The 26,378-nt window shown below is 48.2% G+C and overlaps 2 protein-coding genes across 3 annotated transcripts; one reads left to right on the top strand and one right to left on the bottom strand.

Annotated features, from left to right (window-relative positions):
- Nucleotides 1–2,820: 2,820 nt before the first annotated feature.
- LOC112900631 lies at nucleotides 2,821–16,853 on the bottom strand. Its single transcript, XM_025969471.1, has 4 exons — nucleotides 16,439–16,853; nucleotides 15,508–16,345; nucleotides 3,113–3,345; nucleotides 2,821–3,021 (listed from the first exon to the last, which is right to left on the bottom strand). The coding sequence occupies exons 1-3, from the start codon at nucleotides 16,851–16,853 to the stop codon at nucleotides 3,129–3,131; spliced, it is 1,470 nt and encodes a 489-aa protein (XP_025825256.1). The 3' UTR covers nucleotides 2,821–3,021; nucleotides 3,113–3,128.
- Nucleotides 16,854–18,795: 1,942 nt separating this feature from the next.
- On the top strand, nucleotides 18,796–26,029 carry LOC112899886 (ras GTPase-activating protein-binding protein 1-like). Of its 2 annotated transcripts, none has more exons than XM_025968534.1 (10): nucleotides 18,796–19,037; nucleotides 19,209–19,352; nucleotides 19,477–19,837; nucleotides 19,931–20,169; nucleotides 20,711–20,870; nucleotides 20,956–21,077; nucleotides 21,165–21,230; nucleotides 24,023–24,089; nucleotides 24,571–24,826; nucleotides 25,570–26,029. In XM_025968534.1, exons 1-10 carry the CDS (start codon nucleotides 18,972–18,974, stop codon nucleotides 25,685–25,687), a joined length of 1,599 nt encoding a protein of 532 aa, XP_025824319.1. In that variant the 5' UTR covers nucleotides 18,796–18,971; the 3' UTR covers nucleotides 25,688–26,029. The 2 variants fall into 2 exon arrangements, with proteins under 2 accessions (XP_025824319.1, XP_025824320.1); XM_025968535.1 differs by having other exon boundaries at nucleotides 18,797–19,037; nucleotides 25,573–26,029.
- Nucleotides 26,030–26,378: the final 349 nt, after the last annotated feature.

Below are 26,378 nucleotides of genomic sequence, written 5' to 3'. Positions count from 1 at the left end.
CGCTAACTTGCTCGGCTCATTGAAAAATATTAATAGCCCAAGCCAAGCTTTTAGCTTACTGTTTTATCGAGCTGACTCGCGAGCTCAAACGAGCCAAAGGCCTAGAATACTATAGTTGCCTTAGCGCCAACCTAAAACCCTAATTTCCTTACTCGTAGTCCCAGGCCCCCTCTCCCTTCCCCTACGCGACTCCCGACTCCCCTAATTCCCCGACTCCCCCCTAGACCATCGCCTCGCCCGTCCCTAGACGCCACAACGCTGCACAGCGCCGCGACCATCGCGGACTTCATCGCGACCCCCGCGCGGCCGCACTGCTCCAACTGCTCGACGGCCTAGAGCCCCATAGCGTCTGGCTCGATCCCATGCGGCCATGAAGAGCGGCAACCGCACGGGCGCCCAGCCGCCCGCGGCCCACCTTCCATCCTCCTCGCCCTCTTCTCCCTCGCCTCCGGCTCTCCCTGGACACAGCCAGCTAGGCAGACAATGGCAGCGCGGCGGTCCCACGCGGACACGCCAGGCTCCGACCACTCGATGGCCTAAGGCTCTGCCACCCCAGGCCTTCCTCACGGCGAGATGCAAGTGCAGCCCTGGATAGCTAGCATCGCCATCAGAAAATTCTAGTAGAAGGAAGAAGGCCAAAACCTTTTTTTTTCGAGTTGGCTTACGAGCTAACACTACCGGACGCGGCTGATTTGCCGAGCGCCCCGAGCACTCGGCAAAACTATTGCCGAGAGCCCCACTCGGCAAAGGCCTCTCGGGGAAGCCGGGGTCGGCAAAGGATACTTTGCCGAGAGCTTCACCTCGGGCTCTCGGCAAAATATTTACCGAGAGCTAAAAGCGGCCCTCGGCAAAGAAAAGTAGCCGTCACGGCGCGCCACCGTGGATGGATCCTTTGCCGAGTGTCAGCGTCAGACTCTCGGCAAAGGACCGCGTCAACGCCCACCCTGGTCGCCTTCTTTGCCGAGAGCCCAGTCAAGAGCACTCGGCAAAGAGGGCATCCAGAGCTGCGCCGTCCTGCCTCTTTGCCGAGAGCCACTGGAGGCAGCACTCGGCAAATATTTTTTTTTAATAACCTCCCTATTTTCTCTTTGCTTGATTAGAAGTAGAAGTAATGAAAGAACGGATGGAGACAAACACAGGATTATGCAGTAACAATCAGAACTGAGAGGGCCTGGCGGACAGTCCGCCAGTGTCCGCCAAGACGCTTCAGTTCTGATTGTTCCCGCGAAAACTAGTGATGTCAAGAATTAATCCAATGGGGCTCAAACTTTGTAGGCACATTCACTGTACCCAAGTATATCACAAAGTACACAATGAACAATCAAAGTACATTCAGTCTAGCTAAGTCTCAAATGCAAATAACTCCATCATCTATGCCGAAGGTGGCTAGTTGTTCTGGTTGGTCTGATTTGGAGAAATATACGGATCATTGGAGGCCGCCGACTGATTCTGCAACATATAGATGGAATGTATGAGTGAAACGACAAAATACACGACATATTGAACATTGCATACTCACTGAAGTAGAAAACGGATCGGTGGGTGGTCTAGGTGGGGTGACGAAGGGAGGTGGCGGAGGTAGACCCGTCGCGGCGCCAAGACTCTGAATGTACGCGAACATGCTCGCCATCCTCTGTCGGTCAGCCTCCCGCTCGGCCTCCATCTCCGTCCTCATCCTTGCCTCCAACTCCATACGTTCTCTCCTCTCTTCTTGCAGCTGAGCCTGCAAAATTTTTACCCCAATATTACAATAATACAAAAGAGAAGTTATGTAATATAATAGATAAAAAACGTATGAACAAGCAACAACCTAGAGTGCCTGGACTTGGCTCGTCGAACTGTCCGGACGAGGTCGGATGCCTGCGCTCGAGCTCGTTTGCCGTGCTTTTATCTAAGATAGAGTCGGAGTAGAAGAGGAGTCGATCGCGCCGTCGCAAATCCAGTACCGTCCATGCTTCTTTCCTCCTCCGACCTTCATGACAATTTCAGCGTCAAGATCCTCCTGGGTCGGATCGTACTCTGGCCCGTGCACCTCCCTCGCCATCGATGTGTACTCATTGAGGCGAGTATAGATGCTCGGGTTGCTGTACGCCTCGGGCACGTCCTCCGCGTTGTAGCTGACGCTGGATGTCGCTTTACCCTTGTGGGATAGAGCATACGCCATGAATTTGTTGCACTGCTGCCCTCCATGTGCCGCCGACTGCGAGAAACAAGATGATGAGAAATCATGCATAGTTGAATAACCACAAAACAAGTAAAGTCGCGTACTCATGCTTGGGCGTACTCGGTCAGGTTACGGTTGCCTTGGTGGTGTGGCACACCGGCCATAGTCAGACGGTGCTCACGACGCTCCTGGTGCACAGCGTTCCAGTCGTCGGATAACCACTTAGCAACTATCTGCTGCCAGCACTCAGGAAAGTGGGCACACCAATGAGGAACCATCTACACGACATCAAGTAGAAGACATATTAGTAGAGGACATTAAGCCAACTTAATGTTCAAATAAATCAAATTTTGGTATTTACCTGCAAGTACTGCTCCTCAGTCAACGTCATAGTTCTTGCTTGCGTCTTGGTGACCTTCTGTCCAAGGACGACGGCATGGTAGTTGATGATTGACTGGAGGAGCTGCTCGTAGAACATGTCGGTAACGAGCTTTTTGCAGCGATACTCGGCAACCACATCCGCCTGCGCGTCCATCCCGGCCTGTAGTCTGTAGAAATCCAGCAATAAACACGATATATATATATTTCAATCATATTATCAAGGATGTGCAACGAATGCGATATATTGATCACTTACCCAAAGCTCGCCCTTCACTCGCTCAGCCAAGTTGGGCCACTGTCTGCCGGCAACATCCCGCATGTCGGGGACGGCCCGGTAGTGCTCCCACGTATAGGCCGGACACGGCTCTCCGGCCAACGTGACCAGGCCAGGGAAGTGATCCCTAACCAGAAGACCCAAGATGCCATTCACATGGCGTCTGTGAGCACCAACGGGCCTCTCCACAACTATCCAGTTCCTGCACAGGTGATTGATAAAAATTATTAATTTGTACCACAAAATTGAAATTATAACGTAAACATGTACTGAAAACATGTAAATTTACTTACTTATCCCCTTGGGGAGCTATGATCGGGCGTTTTGCTTCAGGAATCGGTCGCTGGGGGAGACTCGCCGGACCTCGCTGGTAGACGGTTGACGAAGCAGAGGACTCCGTGCCCTCCTCGTCCGCCTGCTCGTCGTCCCCTGGCCCCTCCTGGTGGACCACCTCGTCCGCCTGCTCGTCCTCCCCTCCGGGAGCGCCTGCTCCTCCTCCTCCGGGAGCGCCTGCTCCTCCTCCTCCGGCGGCACCTCCTCCTCCGGGAGGCACCTCCTCGTCCGGGAGCGCATGCTCCTCCTCCGGCGGCGCCTGTGTTATCGCCCTCCTGCCACTCCCCCTCCTCCTCCTATAAGACGGTCCCTCAGCCGCCTCGGACGTCGGCTCACTGCTCCCCCCCCCCCCCCCCGAAAACCTCTTGTGAAGGGCCGCTACACTCTTCTTCATCCCGCGGCCCACCATCTCTGGTGAATCACCTGCAATTAAAAGAAAATTAATTAGTACAGATAAATATATAACACATACTTAGATAAATACATAAAGAAAATAGAACATAATTACATAACAATTATGTGGATGAAGAGAGTTAGAGGAGCTTCATCCAAGATAAATACATAAAGAAAACCGAGTTGTGTTATGTGGATGAAGAGAGATAGAGGAGCTTCATCCAAGAGGTATAGGGGGTTTTGGACAGCCTCCCACGGACATAAGACGATGGGCCCACGAAGAGATACGTTGGATGAAAGAAAAATGATCAGTTCTGCTGGCTGAACCCGAGCTGTCCTGGCGGACTGTCCGCCATGCCTGGCGGACAGTCCGCCAGGACCTCTCAGCCAGCCAAAGAACCTTCTTTAATTCCAAGGGATTGATCCAAACTTTAAGATATCTTAGAGGGATGATTGGATGTATATGAGACAAAGTAGAAGACAAATAAAACACAGTTTTCAAGACAACATAAAAAAAGTTTACCACTTTAGATCAACAACCATAATTACGTAATAAGTACAGATAAATATATAATACATACTTAGATAAATACATAAAGAAAATAGAACATAAATACGTAATAATATAGTCTTACATTGACTAAAAATATTCATCGTAGTCGGGATTAGCTGGATCATAGTCCTCATCATCACTATCAATCATGTCGTAACCAATAAGATCAGAAGACTCGGTGTCTTCATTTGCATTGTCTACTTGTAGTCGTTCTAGCATGTGTAAATCCTTAACGCTCTGCACCTCTTCCTCCTCCCCCGCATCATCAACCGCTTCAACTTCCATTTCGTTTACCTCGGTTAATTCTATCTCGAATCGCCCTTGTAGCCCCTCTTCTTGAAAGAACTCTCCGTCATATATGTTTGGATCTAAGTTGTAATCATCATCGTTAGGGATAGGTACTCTACCGTGCGGTGATGTCTTGTACACAATATACCAACCCTTAAGATGCTCTTTGCTTTCACACGCATATGGGAGATAATAAACTTGTATAGCCTGTTGAGCAACAACATAGACATCGTCTATGGTCATGACTGAATCCTGTCGAATTTCGACTAGCCCAACATTACAATGCGTCCGTCTCATTGCTTGAGGGTCAAACCAATGACATTTGAATATCACGGGATTAAGTGGTTTCGAACCATAGTAGCTGAGTTCGTATATTTCTTCAATTCTTCCATAATACTCAATCCCATCAAGGCCGGGAGTAAACACCCCAGAATTTGTGGTCTTTCGATTGGGTCGACAATCCTCATGACTGCTTGTACAAAAACGATATCCATTCACGTCATAACCAGAATATGACTTGACCTTATATCCAAAGCCACCGGCCACCTGTCTCAACTGGGCACTCAAGGTCGCATCGCTAACGCCCTGCAAGTTCAAGTACGATTGGACAAACTAAGTAAAAACAACTTAGAGTGAAAAGCTAAGTACGGGCTAGATTGGACCGTAACTTCTGTTTGAACCAAGAAATAAAATTGGGGGATCCATTTCCTGCACCTTGTTTGAGCAGGGTATCTAATTCCTGCTCCGTGATATCCCTTGATTGACGCCAGAATTCTTGAATAAATTGTTGCATGTACGGTGTCACCTCGTCAAGGTTGGTCAACACATACAGCATGATCCGACACCACTCTTGATGACTCAACCTCTTGGTGGTCGAACCACTTGCAGTTCCAAGCTGACCTTGAAAAAGGCTGAGTCTCGAGTCATTTTCGCTAGCATTGTAACGAGCCGGTGGATTATGCACACTAGGTAGGTTGTCACCATAGTATACTGATGTAAAGTTCGACACCTCCTCCAGAATGTATGCCTCGGCAATGGAACCCTCAATTTTGCTTTTATTTCCACATTTCTTTCGGATAACCTTTAGGCATCTCTCAATTGGATAGCACCACCGACCCTGCACGGGACCCCCCATTCGTGCCTCATACGGGAGATGCAATATCATATGCTCCATCGGATTAAAGAATCCGGGTGGAAAGATCTTCTCCAACTTACATAACAACACCGGTGCGATTCTTTCCAAGTCTGCAACTAAGGTCCGTGATAACTCCTTTGCACAAAGTGTGCGGAAGAAGTAGCTCAACTCTGCAAGTACCAGCCAGACATGCTCAGGGACATAACCTCGAACCATCGCTGGAAGAAGCCACTCAATCCATATGTGGTAGTCATGACTCTTCATACCTAAGACTCGCAAAGTAGACAAGTTGACTCCTCTACTCAGATTAGCTGCATAGCCATCAGGGAACATCAACGCCTTGATCCATTGTAGTACTTCTATCCTTTGGGGCTTGCTCAAGACATAATCGGCCTTAGTCCTTCTCCATGTCTTCCCTCGTGCAGGAGGCCTCATTTCTAAGTTTGGTCTGTCACACAATATTGCTAGATCCAACCTAGCCTTAACGTTGTCCTTTGTCTTCGTGGGAATATCCATGATTGTTGCCCAAAGTGCTTCAGCAACATTCTTTTCAGTGTGCATCATATCAATGTTGTGTGGAAGGAGCAGGTCGTCATAATACGGGAGCCGAGTCAAGCCCGACTTATGAGTCCACATATGTTGCTCACTATATCCCACAAAGCCACCCTCTGGATTGATCAAGAGACCATCTATCTGCTGACGAATCTCGGCACTAGTACTCATCGGACTTGCGAGGTCTGTCACTGTAACACCTTTTGTAAAGTTTTTGATGCCTCGTCTGAATGGATGGTCAAGAGGTAGGAACTGTCGATGTTTGTCGAACGCAACATACTTACCACCCTTCTGCAACCAAAGGAACCTAAGACGTTCCTTGCATACCGGACATGGGAATTTGCCATGAACACACCACCCGCAGAAGACCCCATACGCCAGAAAATCATGCAGAGAGTATTGATACCAAACATGCATCTTGAAGTTGGTCTTTGTGGCCCGATCATATGTCCATACCCCTTCCTCCCAAGCATGGACCAATTCATCAATCAGCGGCTCCATGAACACACCCATATTTTTTCCCGGGTGTCCAGGAATAATCAACGATAACAACACGTTCTATCGTTGGAATGCTATGCCTGGGGGGAGATTGAGGGGAATCAGAAACATGGGCCAACACGTGTATGTGGCAGCCATCGCTCCATACGGATTGAATCCATCAGTTGCCAGCGCAATACGAACATTACGAGCCTCACTGGCTTTGTCCCGATGAATGCTATCAAAGTAGGTCCATGCTTCACCATCTGATGCATGTACCATCTTGTGAGGATTGTATCGTTTCCCTTTCTTATGCCATGTCATCTGTTTCGCGGATTCCTCAGTCATGTACAGCCGTTGGATCCTCGGTATGGCCGGCAGGTGACGTAGGATTGTCACGGGGATATCAAGCTACCTCTTGTTGCCATCACCAGAGTCAACCTCCAAGAACCTAGAGGATTTACACTTCGGACAGTACTTTTCTTCCGCGTATTCTTTCCTAAACAGGACACATCCATTCGGACAGGCATGTATCTTGTCATACGGCATCTTGAGTGCACGAAGAAGTTTCTGTGACTCGTACATACTCTTTGGCAGGATGTGACCCTCTGGAAGCAGGCTGCCAATAACTGTCACTATACCATCAAAGGTGTCTCTGCTCAGGCTGTACCGCGACTTCAACGCCATTACTCGTCCAATGGCATCCAGCTGAGAAACTTTTGTATGTCCGTGAAGGGATTTCTGTGCTGAGGCAAACATATCGTAAAACGCCTTTGCGGACCCCTCAGGCTCCTCCTCTACAAGTTCTTCAGCAAAGTGTGCCTCATGATAGTCATCTAACATGTCCACTACACCAGCCTCAGCATCACAATCCTCGACACGTGGTCTCACCATGTCCTCTCTCCTACGATGGCCTTCACCATGATGGATCCACCGGGTATAGTTTGGCGTAAATCCATTAAGGAAGAGATGTTCCCCCATGACATCCTGTGTTTGTCTTTTCCTGTTAGCACACTTGCTGCATGGACAGAAAATTCTAGCCGCTCCTTTAGCATTCTCGCCCCATGCCTGTTCCAAGAATTCATTGGTGTTCTTAATCCACTCAGGGCTGACATCTCTCTTACTACGGTGACCAGTGTACATCCACCTACGGTCCTCCATCCTCTACTATACACAACAAAAACTAGTTAATATCAATTATATATGATAAAAGTCTAGTAAAACTAAATTAATACTTGACCTTATAGTACTAGCGGCTAAAAGAACACAAATAAAACATATTTTTCAAGCCAACCTAAAAAAAGTTTACCACTTTAGATCAACAACCAAGAGAAATCGGGATTTTCACAAACAAAGCATGCATCATTTTGGAGATTCTTTTTGCTTAAAAAAGAAATTATCTACTAGCCAAGCAGGTGTGCAACATTTCATTCAACACTCCTAGAGTCAATAATGTTTAGCTCACTTCTTAACTCACAAACTCCGAAATCAATACTACAATTAAGCAATTATTTCCTTTTAATATCCTTTTCAAATCTCCAATCCACAAGGGGTAGATCTATCGGGCATACGCGAACACATACTTCACAAGCATTGCAATCATCTTATGTACTAGCAAGGCGGGGGTCGTGAAGCGTCCCCCCATCAGGGAAGACTTAAAAGTGTCGAATTATCAGTCCCAGGAGGCTGATAACACTTTTATTACATCAGATGGTACATCACCGTACAACTCTGCGCGGTAATGGGCAGTGAAGCGCCACTATCGCGAGGATTACAACCAAAACCCACACAACCACACTAGCTACGAACAAAGGATCATCAGAGTCTTGCGCCATGCGGAATCCAACGGTGGCCTCAACCACAGGCAAGACTGGGTGTAGGACGAAACCCTACTCGTTGTCTTCGGGGGCGTAGTCTGGGTCTTCCACTGTAAAAGTAGAAATGGGGCGAGTACGAACGTACTCAGCAAGTCCAATCACACCCACGGAGGGGGTATAACAGAGATTAATGCAAAGGACAATCCAAGGGTACAGTTAGGGTTTATTTGCGGAAAACTCGGTTATATGCAAGGGTTCATTTTGAAAACATTTTCAAAACAAGTTTTCCAATACCAAGGGGCACACGATGTTGATCCACACAGGATCCAAGTTTTAAACTGCTACCGGACTCCCCGTCCGCCGTAGCACACGGCACAACTGTCGGACACTTTCCAAACAACTCACACCAGCCCATCCATTCCCAGAGAGAAACACTAGTTATGTGACCACACCATAACTTGCCCAATACCGTGGGCACGGCTATTCGAATAGATTTTAACTCTGCAGAGGTGTGCAACTTTACCCACAGGTGGGGTACCACAGCACGAACACCTTAGTGCCGGTGCAGATCCCAACAAAGCCATTACCCACCTTAGCTAGACCTGACTAGCCATCACGGGATCCATCAAGGGGTCATTCGACCTATCTCCGAGGTTTAACCGGGGCATAAGTCACACAGAGCTTATCCCTTCTCCTTGATCACCCGTTGCTCTCAGCTCTCCTGATGGCTATCAGACTGACTAGTGGGATTTATGCTAAGCCGTTGCCCATACAACGGTCAAGTGGTTTGCACGACAGGAAGCTAGGTGAGATATCACATCAACTCGGTCCTTAGGGGTGACAGGATGGATATCTCCCTTCCTCGCTCAACCACACAGGTATGAGCACACCAACGGCAATTCACACAGAAATGCCATCCATCCCGTCTAACTCGTCTTTCAAAACCACATTGTATCCCTTCCCACACACACACATTTTCTTTATAAAATCAGGTAGTCAAGGTAGGGTTATCTCAAACAAGGGTGGCTATCCTACCATGTTTTCAGCACGCAAAACCATGCAATTTTATAAAACAGGCCACTGGGTTGTGTTTATAAAAACTAGGACAGAAACATGCATCAAAGGGCGGGATTGAACTTGCCATCGTCAAGTCCTTGCGGGAGGTCCTGATCGAAGCACTGTCCCTCGGGTTCGAGGTCGCAGAACTGGTCCTCGTTCGCTTGATCACAGTCTGGACCTTCCTCGTTCACTCCGTGTCCTACGACGCAAACAAACAGACACACAATCAAGCGCAAGAACTAAAAGTTTTTATCGTTGTGCTTGAATCGGAAATAATTTAGTTACGGAGATAGGGGTAATATTTTTGGGTGGTTTCTTAATGGCATGGCTAAAACTATACTAGAAAGGGCGTGGTAAAGTTGCGGGTCAATCGGAGGTCGTTTCACACATAAAATGACGCGCTAAAGGTGGTTTCAGGGCTTAAACGGGGGTCCAGGGGCTCATTCGCGATTATCTGAAATGGGTAGGGGCTTATTTGCGAACCCTAAAAGTATTCAGTGTACGCTAAAGGGTGTCGAATATAATTGGGTTTACGTAATGGAGGACCCGGTTTGAAATATTAAGAAGAGTAAGGTCTCTTTGGCAAAAGAAGTAACCAAGGGGGGGGTTTCTTTTAGGGAATACAGGAAAGGGAGGGGGTTATGGGCATAATGCCCCTTTCTTCCTCCTCTCCCGTTGACAGGAAACAGGGGAGGGGCAGGGGCGGCGGCGGCGGACAGCGCCGGCCGGCCAGGGCCCAAAAGTGGCCCGGGGTAGGGGGAAAAGGGGCAGGGGAGCAAGGGGAACTAATCCCCGGCCTCACCTCGGGCTGAGGTGGGGCGAGGAGGCGCGGCGACGGAGGCCGGCGGGCGGCGGTAGTGCGGCACGGGCGGGCGGCAATGGGGGCGCGGGGAGAGGCAGGAGGCGGCGGTGGGTGGTGTGGGGGAACGAGGGGCTGCGCGAGGGCCTATTTATAGGCGGGGAACGGCGGCGGCGGGTGGGATTGGGATGGGGCGGCCGGCGGGCGGTGCGGGCGCCATTAATGGCGCTCCGGCCGCACGCGGCCGTCGCGACGCGGCGTGGCGGGGAGGACGCCGAGGCGTTGTAGGACACGTAGGGGGGGGAGCTGTGCGAGCAAAGGGCGGCGCGCGCGCGGGGTGCGGCAGGGAGCAGTGGCGGGCGGCACGGCTTGACGACGGGCGGCGCGGCCGCGTTTCGGGGGCGGGCACGCGCGTGCGCGCGCGGCGCGGCGTGGCGTGGGCCAGGGCAAGGACGCGGGCGACGAGCGGCGCGGCGCAGGGCGCGGTCACGCGGGGGCGAGCGCGGGCGTGCGCGTGCAGTGCGGCGGGCGGTGCGGCGTCACGGCGCCGGGCGCGAGCGTGTGCGAGCACGGCACGCGTGGCGCGGGCCAGGGCGAGGCGCGGCGCGGCGTGGCGTTCGTCCACGCGGGCACGCGGGCGGGCGCGTGGCCGGGGTAGCGCGGCGTGCGGACGCTCGGGAGCAGAGGCAGGGGAAAGAGAGGAGAGGAGAAGAGAGAAGGGAAAAGGAAGAAGGAAGGAAAAAGGGAAAAAGAAAGGGAAAGGGAGGAAAGGAAAGGAAAGAAAGGAAGAGAGAGAGATTGGAAAAAGAAAAGAAAAGAAAAGAAAAGGAAGAAAAGAGAAAGAGGGGAAGGCGTGTCGGCGCCGGTCGCGGCGGCGACCGCGGCCGGTCGGCCACGCGTGCACGGCGTTCGCGCGCTGCGCGAGGAAAAGAGTCGCGCCAGCGCTATTCGCGGAAAGCTGTCTTGCGTGAGTGGTGCGGAATGGGACGGCGGTCAAGTCCGCTGTCGGTCGTCAAGGGTTAGGGTTAGGGTTTGACGACGAATGGTTTTTCATTGAAACACTTTAGCGCGTGATTTAATTTGGTAAATTTTCAGGGCGTCACAGGTCGTCACCTAGACTGGAGGCGACATTGCCGGCGGCGGACGGACGGTCGGCGACAGCACCCGAGGAGCGCTCCCCGGCGAGACGACGGCGTTGGGAAGACTGCTGTGTGGGAGCAGCGGCGTCGGGGTGTGAGCAGCGGCGTCGGCGGCCCCGGGGCGGCGAGCCCGCGGCCTCGGAGCGGCGAGCCAGCGGCCTCGGGGCGGCGAGCCCGCGGCCTCGGCGGCGGGCGGGCGTGGGCAGCGCGGCCGGCGTGGGCGGGCGCGGGCAGCGTGGGCGGCGTGGGCGTGGGCGGCGGGCGCGGGCGGCGTGGGCGGGCGCGGCGGCGTGGGCGGGCGCGGCGGCCCCCGGCCCCTGCCCCGCCGCCGCTCCCCCGCCCCGCGCCCCCGCCCGCGTTCCCGGCCGCCGCCCGCGCCGCCCGCCGCGCCGCGCCCCCACCCGGCCCGCGCAGGCGCACCCCCGCCCCTTGCCCCGCCGCGCCGACGCCGCTCCCCCGCCCCGCGGCCCCGGCTCGCACCCCCGCCCGCGTTCCCGGCCGCCGCCGCTCTCCCGCCCCGCGGCCCCAGCCGGCGCCCCCGGCCTACGCCCCCGCCGCCGCCGCGGCCCCGCCCCCGGCCTGTGCTGAGAATGTCTGCCTCTGACTTTTCAATGTAGTTGCACACAAGTCATTCATTTTAAAGATCTCGCTACTTGTTTCTCCATTACCACTCGCATCCCACCTTATGCATGTTGATTTCAGGTTGATTATCTAAAAAAGGCTGTTCCAGCAAGAAGCTATATTCTTCAGTGACTGATTGGTAACCAAGGCATGTTGACTTTTTTTAATAACCTCCCTATTTTCTCTTTGCTTGATTAGAAGTTATGAAAGAACGGGTGGAGACAAACACAGGATTATGCAGTAACAATCAGAACTGAGAGGGCCTGGCGGACTGTCCGCCAGGCCTGGCGGACTGTCCGCCAGGACGCCTCAGTTTTGACTGTCCGCTATTTCTTTGTGCTGTGCAGAGAGTGCTTGTTGTCTGTTACCTTTGGCTGTCATGTTGCTCTCACAATTTTCGTAACTTGTGAGACCGAAAGAAACTTACCATAGGCATGTCTTGGGGCTTTTAGTCAACAATTAACACCCCTTTCACACTTGTGATATCATATGAGTGCTCCTTGTGGCCAACTACATGATGACTTTCCAGAATTAAGTAGGGTTGGCTTACACCTTGAGTAACTGGGAGAATAGAGCAATCTGGGACAGCTAGCCATTGTTTTGTTCATAAAAACTTGTATCATATGCAATTGATATTATTCTCGGCTATGTATTTAGAAAATAAGACATCTCTTTTTTTGTGCATTGATCCATAATGTATATGGATTTTATTTCCTTCTTGGCAAGACTTCGTTCCATCAGTTTCAACAACTAGCCATTGTATGTCCGGTTAAGTGTCAACTGAGGAATCGTGTTCGACTGTACCGCCGCTCTCAGCTCGAAGGCCCAGTCTTGATCAGGTTTGTTTTAGTTGAATTGAGGTGTTCCAAAGTTAATCGTTCCAGTTGGCTTGATTCATGGCGGGACTAAATCAAATATCCAACAAGTTTTTTGCATACAAATTTCCCAATGACTTATTGACTCATTCTTTCAGTTGAACACCCGGTCGAAAAGAAGCTCACCTGCAAGGGTTAAGGAAAACACCCAGTCGGAATCATGTGGAAGCTCACCTGCAAGGTTTAGTTGTCCTTATAATTTGTATACGAAATTATTTGCACATTTCCAAATAGTTCTGATGCAAGTTTTTTTTAATATTATTAAGTGGATCGATAGAGCTGGAGTATGAAATGTAAGTTTGTCTGCATCCTTATAATTATTTTTGAACAGGAAAGTCAAAAGTAAGCTGGATTATAAATTGTAGGTTTCCAACTGATCCGATGGACACGCGAAAAAGAATCCTTCTTGCTTTGCATAACATAAAGTTTGCGGATAGTAAGGATCAGTGGAGAGCTACTGATCCTGATGTACTGGAAAAAGTTGGACGAACTCTACAAGTTGTGGATTGCAACTTGAGTATCGATGATATAAAAGAACATGTTACTGCATTGGAAAATGATGTCAAACGCCATTTGGTAAGCATTGCAATCCATATCACAATCCGAAACTTAGTTTAATCTTAATACCCTTCCAATCCACAAGTTTTTTTTTGGTTTATGCAGGAGGGTGATCACTGTATTTCAGAGCATTGGCTCACATATATTGCAGTGTTTGACTATGTTACGCCTGACTATGTCGTCGAGACCCCGCCGACACAACTTGTAGACAATGATAATGTAGCCAATGAGCCTAATCCCAGAAAGAAGATGAAGATGAAGATGACATGCAACGCAGAGTCCACCAGCAGTGGCAAGTCAGATTCAAGCATTGGTGAACGTTTTTCAAACCTGATGGAACATAAAGAAATTGCCGAACAACTCTTCATGGGTCGACTGAGTATGGAAAATTGTTGTGACAAAGCTATGAGGTGTGGTTTCAAAGGCAAAGAACTTCGTTCTGTTCTAAATTTATGCAGGTTAAATTGGGAGCAGCGTCAGATATTCATGAAACTTGAAGATTCTGAAGCAAAGGACTATGCCTTAGAATCTATTTACGGGTTTGTCCCGCCGCCACTGCCTCCGCCGCCGACCCAGTGAGTTGTATGAACGTTTCCAAACTTGTATGGACTGTATATGTTCATTTATGCTGGCTCGGGACATTTGAACTTGTATGAACTTTGTATGAATTTGTATGGACTTGTATGAGTATTGTCATATATGAAATGTGTGTAATGTGTATTGTCATATATATATAAACTGCATGTGATGTCCGTTGTGATATATATATATATATTTTTGGACCATATACGAGAAGACAATCCTCATAACTTTGTCACGTGAGCATCCAATTGGCAAGCAAGTTGCACAACACAACATCACACTCTTTATGCAGGCAATGAATAAAGTTTGTCCGTGTCACTGGTGAATTTCACACTCATCTGTTACTAGGAGCGTTGGAAGAGGATGCGTTGTTATTCGGGAAATATTGTGATAATAAAGCCATAAAGGGAGCAGCTCTTTACCCAAAAGCTCCCACGCACAGGAAGCATCTAGCTAACGCGACATCGATGGAAAAACATGAGCATCTTGGTCGCTGCGGCAGTTCCTGCTGCACGCGTGCGCGGGGTGCCTGGGCCTCCATGGCTACTGAGGCTAAGAAATTTGGACTCCTCATTTGCTGATCAGCCAAAGCGATCACAATCGCTTAAAAAGTGATCACAATCGCTTAAATCTTGCTTGGATCTTGCTCCCTCGGTAAAGCTGGTGAATCTCTTGGGAAAGAACTTGAATCTTGCTTGGATCTTGCTCAAACCCAACCCTAGACCAAGGATTTGGAGTGGGGAAACTAGGGTTTCACTTTGGGGAGCTTTGGAGTGCTTAGAAGGTGCTTGAGGCTCAGCTTATGCAGTTTGGCAGGGAGGATTTCCCGTTGGGGTCGAAGGGGTATATACAGAGCCTCACTAAAAACTAGCCGTTAGGCTGTTTTTAAGTGTCATGGCGGACTGTCCGCCAGGACTGGCGGACAGTCCGCCAGGACCACTCGGGTTTGCATTTTTCTGTTCAAGGCATGGGTTCCGGATTTGGTTTATTTGTGTTCTACCACACACTTTCCACATCCCCCTTGATAGTACGGTATACCTAGACTAAAGAAAATATAAAACAAAGAATTATCTTCGCTTGAACCACATTTCTTGAACCGCTACCGTTCTCCAATTTTAACGAATCGTCGGGTTTGCATTTTTCTGTTCAAGGCTTGGGTTGGATTCATTTCATAATGAGCAAACCAAATAAAGTCAAAGCATCATGATGAGATAAAACCAAGATAATATAATATCACATGATTTCACAAACATAGAAAAGCAATAAAGATCACAACCATGCAAAGCATCATCCATAAAAAGAAATTAGAAATTACAAGCCAACTTAGTTCAAATACGATACAAGCCAAGTCTCACATAGATCCAAAGTCTCACAACGACTCTAAAGGATGGAAAGATAAGAATGCTAGGAATGCTAGAATACAATCTTCTCCCCCTTTGGCATCAAACACCAAAAAGAGAAAAGACAAATGGAAGCTCGGAGCAGTAATCACTCATCATCCTCATCATCATCATCATCATCATCATCACCTACATCATAATGCTCCCACGCAGCTGGAAAGTCCCTAGGAGGAGAAGGTGGAAATGCGGGCCAATCCGTCTCCTCAATGCCAAGGTGGCGCTCAATCCTGTTGATACTCTGCTGATTTGCCCGAGCGTGAGCACGAACTACATCGTTGGTGTTGCGGCATACTTTGAAGAGAGCTTTCAAGCCAGAAATAAAGGCATTGCCTTTCCTGCGAGGACGAGTCCTAGAAGAGGAAGGCATCGCCGAGGTGGAGGGCATATCCATAGTGGGCTGGGGTGGAGAGTGAGCTGATGGGGGAGACTCGCCCTCTGGTGGAAACTCTTGCTCCTTGGGAGGCTGTGGGCAATATGGGGCATGGACCGCATCATATCCAAACTCCATTCCAGTCACGGCATTAATCATCCTTTGAATGTATGGAGCATAGATAACTGGATTACTGCCATGATGGAGCATGTACCTCAACTCCGTCCAGAAAAAGTGAAAGACACTAAAGGGCGGGTGATCAAAGTCCATAGCTAGAAGAAGCAACTTGACCGTACCATGAATCTTGGTGCGATCACCCCTCTTGGGAGTCAAGGTCTCCCGGAATATCCTGTTCATGATCTCCATATATGGACGTAGTCCATGAGTCGTCGCTATATCCGGATCCTCATCCCGATAGAGAGTCATAAGAGCTTCATCCGTTGGATTGATGTCATCGTGAATTTCCATCTCATCTAGAGTGTCATCAAGCTTAAGGATAGTAGCAAATTGCTTGTATGAAACCCAGAAGGCGCGCCCTTGAAGATTGAAGTGAATAAAGGAATTCTTGCCCTCACCTTCAAACTAAGCAGTGGAGCAAAATTGAGCAACCAACTCATTGTTCCAATTTTGATTGAGGGCCAAGAATTCATAGAGGTGTTTCTTCTCACATTCACTTATGACCAAGTCAAAGGTTGGATTATTTTTCTCACTCATTTCAGCCCAATTGATGAACTTGGAGATGGTGATAGCATTCTTCTTCTCAATAAAGACGGATATGTACCAATCAGCTTGAAATTTGCTCCAAAACCTCCTATCCGTGATGTATTTCTCATAATCATAAGGATTTTCCTTTCTTTCCTTAAATGCAGCACCTCTTTGCTTTGTGGTGTAATCCACTCGCTTCACTCCAGGGTCACCGAAGTTGATCCTTGTGTACTCCGGTCTGTGCATGATATACTTCCGGTAGGGTTGGAGTGGAGGGTAATCATCAAAGTTAGGAACCTCCTCTTGAGGCACATCACCTTGTGGTTGAGCAGCTCTTTGGTAGCTACGCCTGGGTGACGCATGGCTAGGACCGCCCATTTGCCCAGCTCGACTTATTGAAATTTTGGGCGTTGGCTTCCTTTTGCGCTTAGGTGGAGGAATGACTTCAATTTCATCGGAATCGGAGTTGGAGACGGGATCATGCAAGAACTTGGTCCTCCTCTCATGCACCATCTGTACATGTATAGGAAGTATACTGCTTGATTAGAAGTAATGAAAGAACGGGTGGATACAAACAAAGGATTATGCAGTAACAATCAGAACTGAGAGGTCCTGGCGGACTGTCCGCCAGGACTGGCGGACAGTCCGACAGGACGCCTCAGTTTTGAATGTTCCCGTGAAAACATGTGATGTCAAGAATTAATCCAATGGGGCTCAAACTTTGTAGGCACATTCTAGATGATAATGGAAGCCTAGAATTTAATTTTGAACAACATTGGGTGGATAGATTGGGAGATCAACTTGAATCAAGGTTTAGGTTATGAAATGAACATGAACATGTGAACTAAAGATTTATCCATCCATTCTTCAAGATTTTCAAGGAATAGCATGCTCTACCTAGCAGGAAACAATAGCTAAAAGCATTTCTCAAGATATGCATCGAGTAGAGAGATCGATGGAGGATTGCATATACCTTGTTCTTGCCCTAGGATGAATGGAAGTGCTTCCAAAGGATTGGAAACGAGGGGAGAAGGTTCTTGCAGCCTGTGGAGGGGCTCCTTCGCCGTGGACCTTGCGGAGGAACCGAATCCTTGGCTCCACGGACAATGGGGGGGTGTTGTCCGTGGGGAAGGAAGAGAGAGTGAGAGGATGGAGTTGTGTTATGTGGATGAAGAGAGATAGAGGAGCTTCATCCAAGAGGTATAGAGGGTTTTGGACAGCCTCCCACGGACATAAGACGATGGGCCCACGAAGAGATAGTTGGATGGAAGAAAAATGATCAGTTCAGCTGGCTGACTCCGAGAGGTCCTGGCGAACTGTCCGCCAGTACTGGCGGACAGTCCGCCAGGACCTCTCAGCCAGCCAAAAAACCTTCCTTGCAGCCAGAAAAAAATATATTTGATTTGCCGAGTGTCGGTTAGCTGACACTCGGCAAATATATCCTTTGCCGAGTGTCAAAAATCAAGCACTCGGCAAAGCTAACGGCGTTAGTTTCCGTTCACTGCTGACGGGTCATTTGCCGAGTGTATCTGTTTGCCGAGTGTTAGGCTCTCGGCAAAATGTTTTATGCCGAGTGTTGTTTTTTGCCTAGAGCGACACTCGGCAAAGAATATGTTTGCCGAGTGGCCGAAATATAGCGCTCGGCAAATCTTTTCACCCTCGGCAAATCTGGTCTCTCCGGTAGTGTAAACGAGCCACTTGAGCTGGCAAACGAGTCGAACCGAGTCCAACTTCTAGCTGGTTACAATAACGTGCCGTACCGAGCCAGCTTGCTATCTTAACGAGCCAGCTCGAGCTGAGCCAAGCGGAGTTGGCTCAATATCCAGCCTTATTTAGGACGGCTTTTAGCGTCCTCGGTTTTCTTGCCAAACTAGCGAATGAATAGTCGCTGGCTCGATGATTTACTCCTCTTCTCTTTCTTTCACATCGGCGAGAATCCGACGTAAGCTGGCGAAACCGCCACCCGTTGGACAAGGCCTAACGAGCCCAGTCAAAACGTAGACTACCTCAAGTGTCCAACCGAAAAATCGTAAACATCCGGAGGTTTTGGTGTAGGCAGCGGTCCAGTCCTTAGCGCGCGCGACCCGCGCGGCCGATCGGCGGCGGGATCACGCGCCAGGCAGCCCGAATCGGGCGAAAACCACGGTGAAAACGCGCGCCGCAACCAACCCACTCGAACCGTCCCGTTCCGGCCCGTCGCATCACGGCCGTCCACCATCATCCCCCCGCGCCCGCGGCGCGCTCCCGAGCAGGCCAGCACCCAGCGGCCCAGTAGCCCTCACGCGCGATCGGGCTCGCCTCGCCTCGCACACGAGGCCGTATAACCCCCCAGCTGCCGCCGCCGCATCCCCGCTTCGCTTTCCCTTTCCTTTCCCCCCGCCCGCTCTGTCGCCAGCTTTGCGGGAAACGAGACGCCAGCAGACAAACCCCTCCCTCCGCCTCGCTCCCCCACCTCCCCTCCCTCCCTCCCCAAAACCCTAACCCATCCTCCCCCCGATGGCGTCGCCGCCGTCACCGCCCGCCGGACCCGCAGCGCCCGGATCGCCGCCGCCGGCGCAAGTGGTAAGCCCCCTCCCGCTCCCGCACCCCCCCGATACGCCGGCCGCCGGGTTCGGGCTGGCTCGCTCGCCGGATCCGCTCTGACTCGATTCCCGTCCCGTCGCGGGGGCGTGTTCTCTGTGTGTGTGTGTGTGTGTGTGTGTGTGTGTGTGTGTGTGTGTGCGTGCGGCGCAGGTGGGCAACGCGTTTGTGAACCAGTACTACAACATCCTGCACCAATCGCCGGAGCTCGTCCACCGCTTCTACCAGGACGCCAGCCGCCTCGGCCGGCCCGCCGGCGCCGGTGCCGACGGCATGGACACCGTCACCACCATGGACGTAAGCTTCTTGGCCCCGCCGCCTCGGCCGCTTTCCCCGCGGCCCAGATCTGGGCTTAATTCTCACCTTGAGGTATGGGGGTTTTTTGGGTGGTGGCGCGCGCCCCTGATCTCTGATTCCGCAGGCGATTAGCGACAAGATCGTGTCCATGGGCATCACGCGAGCGGAGATCAGGGCGGTGGACGCACAGGAGTCGCTCTGCGGCGGCGTCACCGTGCTCGTCATGGGCCACCTCACGGGGAGGACCGGCGTCGGCCGCGAGTTCGTGCAGTCCTTCTTCCTCGCGCCGCAGGAGAAGGGCTACTTCGTGCTCAACGACATACTGCGCTACGTCGGGGATGGGGAGGGGGAGGATGGGGCCGGGCACCCACCGCCGCCGCCGCAGCCGGCGCCGGAGGCCGTTGCGGACGCGGAGGCCGCCCCTGCAGCGGTCCTGGCCAACGGCACTGTCGGAGGAGACAATGAGACCGTGCCTCGCGAACAGGGTGTGTTGCCGTCAAGCATCTCTGAAACTTTTCTGCACCTGTGATTTGTATTATGTTGTGTTTTGATGCTTGTGTTTGTCTGTTTCTTTGTAGATGCTTCACCGCAGCCTGAGCAGCATGCAGCTGAGCCCGCACCTCCTACTCAGGAGGAGGAAGATCTCAACGGGGAGGAGGTTTACAACCCGCCGAATGATGTGGAGAAGCCTGTTGTTAAGGAAATAACGGTTGCCGAGGTCATAAATGAAGTGCCGAATGATGTAGCAGTGGCTGCACCAAGTTCATCTCCCCCTGTACCGATCGAGGAGGCCCCAAAGAAGTCATATGCTTCGATTGTAGGTTTCCGAAAGTTGTTCTCTTTCTTGCATCATGCTGAGCATGACATAAAATTCATTAGTCTTACTGCATATATTTCTAGAGATCTACCATGCGAGGCAAAATATAATTTTCAGTTCTTTCCGAAATTTTTTCTTATGCTTTATAACATTAGAATGATTATGCATTGGCAATGTAGATGATGATACTAGAATCCCATGTTGTCTGGAATCTGGAGGTTAAGCGTTCACAGCTTAACATGAGGCTTCTGAGTTCCAAGTGTCAATGCTGCATTAAATGGTTTATGAATAATGTGGCACAATGCAAAATGAATCTTCTAAACTGTTTTTAGGTGGAAACAAGAATGAAAATCTGGATATTTTAATGTTGATTCTTTCTGTCAGATTGTTTGACTTCTAACTGTTGCCTTCTGGTGAAGAAATTTTCAAGGCAATCTTGGTTTTATTGTGTTGTTGGGTGCGACTTAATTGGGTGATTGATTTGCTAAGAGTCCATATATATACTTTAGCCTTTCATGACGTTTTTGTTGTTATGCTCTAGGTAAAAGTCATGAAAGAATATCGACCACCAGCTCCTGCAGTTCCTTCCAGGCCTGCACCCCCAAAACCAGAGAAACAAGCCCCTCCTGCACCTGCTCTGGTTGCTGATGCTCCAGCTTTCAGTCCTAACACTCAGGGTGGCAGCTTTCAAGATCCAGAAGGTATTATCTAAATCCAAACTTGCAGCTAAAACGCTTATTGATTTCAATTGACTCCATCTGACATGCTTTCTAATCATCTTCAAAGTTGATGCACATGCCATATATGTGCGGAATCTGCCCTTAAATGCCACACCACAACAATTAGAAGAAGAGTTCAAGCGATTTGGCACCATTAAGTACGAAGGCATCCAAGTTAGAAGCAACAAGGTACTTGTTTTTCATCTCAATTTTTTTTGAGTCTTCAATGAGCCTAATGCTCAAATTGATCTTTCTATTTCTGTCAATGAAACACAGATCCAAGGGTTTTGTTATGGCTTTGTAGAATTTGAGGATGCAAGCGCAGTCCAAACTGCAATAGAGGTAATCTTATATTGTACTCTGGTTGCTTTTTTATCTGTTGTGGTATTCTTCAGCTAGCTAGTTAATCTAATTTTGTATACCCTGTTCTCATGTCAGTTTGGTTTATGATTTCTTATTGTACAAGGTTTGTGGTGAATTAGTTCGCTTGCAGTAAGTTTGTATTTCTTAATATGAGTTCTAGTAGTTTAGTTATGTGGGGGCCATATATGATATATTCGGTCTATTCATGTCCTTTAGTATCTTCCAGTTGTTAATCATCCTTAGGCTGTAAACAGAAAAGAATAACATTCATTTCCTTGAGCTACTAATCTTTTAATTACAGGTACTGTGATACATTTGCTAATTGATTGCGCAATATTGCAGACGATGTCTTTTCTTTCTAAATTATTTTTCATCTAGGAAGCTTTTATGGAAGGTTCTCCTTGTTTTAGTGGTCTCTTAGTATATTAAGATAAAATGCTATGCTTGTTTGGAATCACATCCAGCGGCCCCAAGAAGATTCTGGGTTAAACTATAGAGCGATCCAGCCCGTCTTATTCGTTTTTTTTTGTTGTGTTGGTTGTACCCTCATTGTTTTGAACCCACCTATTGCGCACATAAATGCTGTTGGAATGCTAGCTCTGAAATAATTTATTTTGGATTTGTTGATGCTGTTACCCTCCCCAGTGCTATGTGCCTGCTGTTTTCTTTGTCTAGTTAAGAAATATAGGTTATTAAATTTTTCCAAGTCTAGTTATATCTGTTGTCCCGCTGAATATTTATATCCACCACAGCACAGAGCACTGCCCGCACACAAGCCTCTACTACCCACTACCCACTTTGTCCACAATATTAGAATATGGCAGTTTCGTTACAAAGTTGGTTGTGTGGCAGTAGGTAGGGCTGGGCAATCGGTTTAAACCGACAATTTGGTTTGGTGTTTTCGGTTCTGAAAAATTTCGGTGTTCAAAATCAACAACCGATCGGTGTGTAGAAAATGCAAAAACCGACAACTTCGGTTTCGGTGTTCGGTATTTACCGATTTACACGTCGCACATCTGTTTGAAGAGAAATCATCAAGAAAAAATCCAAGAGCAGAGAGAAAACATCACGCAAAAGGATCCCATCCTTGTCTCACATCAATCACCGGTGCTAAAAGGATGCCATCCTTGTCTCACATCAATCACCAGTGCTAAAAGATACTTAAGGGGTGTTTGGTTCTGGAAGGCTAAACTTTAGCCCTATCACATCAAAGAGAATCTTATCATTTAGGAGCATTAAATAAAATCTAATTACAAAACTAATTGCAGAACCCCTAGGCCAATTCGCGAGACGAATCTAATGAGGTATATTAATTCATGGTTAGCAGATGGTGATTATGTAGCAAATCATGGATTATTTAGGCTCATTAAATTCGTCTCGCGAATTAGCACCCATATGCGCAAAAAGTTTTGTAAACAAATTTTATTTACTACTTCTAAATGGCAAGATTCTCTTTGATGTGACAGGGCTAAACTTTAGCCCTCCGGAGCCAAACGGGGCCTAATTCAGTTCAAACCACAGCAAGATCGGACAGCAAAGCAAAGAGCACTAGCAACAAGCCAACTGGATATGTGCGAGAAATCAAATCGATTAAACTAAGGATATGTACGAGAAATCAAATTGATTAAACTAAGTTATCTACCCGCTCGTTGATCTTCCGCATGTGCGCACCTGCGTCTTGCTCCTGGCCGCAGACTGCTCGCCCCGCTCGCAGACATTGCGCGAAGCTGCAAAAGCATCTTGCTTTGCTCGTCGGCGTTGCGCTTGTGTCTCCAAATGCTGGGCGCCTGGGCTGCTATCCCGCAGCGCGCAGCTCTGCGGCCTCCGCCACACTCGCTGCTGCTGGCCGGAGTGCTAGGGTTAGGTTTGGCCTTTGGAGGAGTGTGCGGGAGTCATGAGCTATTGACTAGGAAGAGCAGGTGGTTGGTGTAGCTTTGGGCCTTTGACTGCTATATGTTGCTACTGTGTTGGGCTGATATGGTCTAAAATGGTTGTGGGCCTGCGGGAAGATCGCTGGGAGCTGGGATCTTCGGTGTGCTCGGTAGTTCGGTTTGGTGCACAGCTAAAACCGAAGCTGGCACCGAGTACCAAACTTTGCTAAAACTAAAACCGACACCAAACTGAACCACCGAAAAAACTGATAATTCGGTTCGGTTTGGTTCGGTGTGGTTTTCGGTTTTCGGTGAAAATGTGCCCAGCCCTAGCAGTAGGTGAGTAGGGGCTCACTGGTGCACTGCTGGAGCTTAGAGTCCACAGAACCTGGTAGGCTTGTTTTCATTTTGGTTGTGTTTTTCCTTTTGCTTGTGGCACATATATTCTAAACTATTCAGGGTGTGAACTCTGGGCTGTACTGCCTCTTTTATGAAATATTTGACGCTATAGAAATGGAGGGAGTAGCCATTTTCTTTCTATCATGAAATGATATGCAATTCTCCTTGTTTGAGAAAAAATGGCAATGATTAGCTATTTTCTTTCTATAATGAAATGATACAAGACTCCTGCTTGTTTGATAAAAAATGGCAGTGTCATTACATTTATTTAGTGTCTTTATCCTATTTTGTACATTTTGATTATTTTTTTATTCCTTCTGCTTAGAGGGTCTGGATTCAGGTCTGGTCATCTTGTAGGGTGTCCTGGACATTGTGGATCAGCAATTTTTAATATGAATGCGCCATGCTTATGTTTTTCTTTTGTAGTGGGATCAGTTTCTATGACTGCTCCATCAAATGTTGCATGCGTGAATGATACTTTATCTGTACTTGTGATTGCAGGCTTCTCCTGTTATGATTGGTGAACGGCAATGTTATGTTGAAGAGAAAAGAACTACTGGTTCTCGAGGTGAGTCCATAGAATTATTTTCCATTACATGCTACCTAAAGCATAATGACTGCTTGTAGAATGCCAGTTTTTTTATCTTGAAAAATAATATGATTTTGTGATAACGGGAAATGAAAAGACAGCTGTGGCAGGTGTCATTCTAGGATGTAGCTGAAAATTCTGAAAGTGTTATTCTTAGTTCATCTCCTGTGGCAAATAGATTCATACTAGAGTACCACTTCTTGTTTTGGTCATCTACTATGGAAAAGTACATCATTTATATAGCACTAATGACTTTAGAAAATAACAAGTTCCCAGACATAGAACCATGTGAGCTACAGTTACTTGGTCATGATAGACAGCTTGTCACCTTTTTTGTCTTTTCATTTCAGCTGACATGAATTTTTAGAACCATGTGAGCTACAGTTACTTGGTCATGATAGACAGCTTGTCACCTTTTTTGTCTTTTCATTTCAGCTGACATGAATTTTTCTGGCTTCAGGCAGTAACAGAGGTGGAAGGTTTGCACCAGGAAGAGGTGGTAACTTCCGAGGCGAAGGCCTTAGAGGCCGTGGTACTTACAATGGAGGCAGAGGCTACGGGAGGGGTGAGTTCAATTATCGATCCGATTATGGCGGCCGAGGTGGTGGCAGGGGTGGCTCATCACGCGGAGAAGTTGGCTATCAGCGGGTTGACCACTCTGGTACAGCTGGTGGTCGAGGCACCCGGCCGGCATCTGCCACTACTGCGGCTGCGAAGTGAGTTCTTGGTAGCTGTGCGTCGGTAATAGTTCAGTGTTCTATGGCCACCATCATGGTTGACCAAAAGAGTGGCAGGTGTGGTGGATTTGGGTTCATGTGAGGTTTATCAGCAAAAGTCGGGTCATAAATTGATGCGCTTATCCTTGTTTTGTGGCAGGGTAAAGCAGTGGTTACATCGGTTACTAATTGTAGAATATACGTCTATTGAGATGTAGTCCTAGTATGTTTGGCTTCGTCGAGCAGCTGATTTGTGTTTTCCCGTTGCTTTACTTTCCGAAATTAGAGGGGTTGATTCGAGGTGCCAGGGATTTATAGTTTTATTGACTGTTATAAAAATATAAGTTATGGTTTAGAGCTCCTAAGATTGGTAAGATAAGTTTCTTGTTTCTGGAATCTGCCAATGCTAGCGCATGCTCTCTTCTCAAGTCTGGGAAATGTCTGTTGCTCTTTAGTCATATTGCAACACGATAGGGGTGTGGAAGCAGTCATAATATGGTTTGTACAATAAAAATTTTGTTAATCTTTTTTTTCTTCAAAATCTTATTGTTAATACCAGTTATTAATACCAGTTAATCTATATTTATTTGGAACCCTATGTCCCAATCGAACGTAGCTTTCTTGTGAAAATATATCTAGCAATCCGATTTACAGCTTCCAACCACTAAAAAGTGCATTCACATGCGACAATGCCTTTGGGGATTGAGTTGATGTCTTCAAACTTAAAATAACAGTTGTATTAGCAGGAGTGAAGCGTGCTTACAAATGAGTTCAGCATGGCAACATCAACATCAACCAACACTCCTGCCACATCAGTCACTGCAGAAGATGGAGGGGGGATTAGCAGAACTGATTATGTAATTTCTCAAAATACTGCATGAAAGAATACACATGACAGGATAGTATTATCATATTACTGCAAACAGAAATGAGGCCGCCGCAGGGCGACAGGTTGCATGAGCAGAGAACAAGCAAAGTATCATCCAGATGCAGGGAAGGTAGTAAAGGAAAGTGGCTTGCTCATTTGTTAATACAAGGTTCTTTCCAAGAAGCCAAAAGATGCAGCAGCCTTAAAGAAGTTGAAGAAAGCATTACCTTCAGTCTTTGCTCAGTTTTCTCTTTTATGATGCAAATTTTTATGCTTAGGATTTTTCATAAGCACAAAAAATAGGAAACAGACACATATGCATTTCTGGAGTACAATCGCAATAATATGTAAGTGGACACAGGTTTTTAAAACGGAAAAATTCAGTTTACACGCTCGAATTATTACAAAAGTAAGATTTTCAACTTTTAACTAAAACCGGATAACGAATGCCATCCAGCTGCTGAAATCGGGCAAATTTGGCCCCTTGAGTGGTTTCGAAGATAATTTTTCATTTTATGAAAATTAAAAATATTCAAGTTAAACTAAAAATTCAATTTCAAATTAGAAAAATACGAAACGAGTGCCAACAATTTTCTAAAAATATAGCCTATATATGGGCATTCAACTTGTTAGTTATTCGGATCCAACTTTTGCATATTGCTAATATTTATTTTCTTATAGTTA

This window comes from Panicum hallii, chromosome 7 (genome assembly GCF_002211085.1).
Source record: "Panicum hallii strain FIL2 chromosome 7, PHallii_v3.1, whole genome shotgun sequence".
In the NCBI taxonomy this organism is placed as follows: Eukaryota; Viridiplantae; Streptophyta; class Magnoliopsida; order Poales; family Poaceae; genus Panicum; species Panicum hallii.
Note: the sequence above shows the minus strand (reverse complement) of the source record. Positions and strands in the feature narration are given on the sequence as shown.

Bases quoted from the DNA above. Each gene is read 5' to 3' on its own strand.
- LOC112900631 (XM_025969471.1), bottom strand. From the start codon at position 16,853: ATGGGCGGTCCTAGCCATGCGTCACCCAGGCGTAGCTACCAAAGAGCT. The intron at 16,346-16,438 runs GTGAGAAGAAAC...CTTAGTTTGAAG, and splicing joins TGACTTGGTCATAAGTGAAT to GTGAGGGCAAGAATTCCTTT. The intron at 3,346-15,507 runs TGATGAGGATGA...GGAGGTGCCGCC, and splicing joins GATGATGATGATGATGATGA to GGAGGAGGAGGAGCAGGCGC.
- LOC112899886 (XM_025968534.1), top strand. From the start codon at position 18,972: ATGGCGTCGCCGCCGTCACCGCCCGCCGGACCCGCAGCGCCCGGATCG. The intron at 20,170-20,710 runs GTAGGTTTCCGA...GTTATGCTCTAG, and splicing joins AGAAGTCATATGCTTCGATT to GTAAAAGTCATGAAAGAATA. The intron at 20,871-20,955 runs GTATTATCTAAA...TCATCTTCAAAG, and splicing joins CAGCTTTCAAGATCCAGAAG to TTGATGCACATGCCATATAT.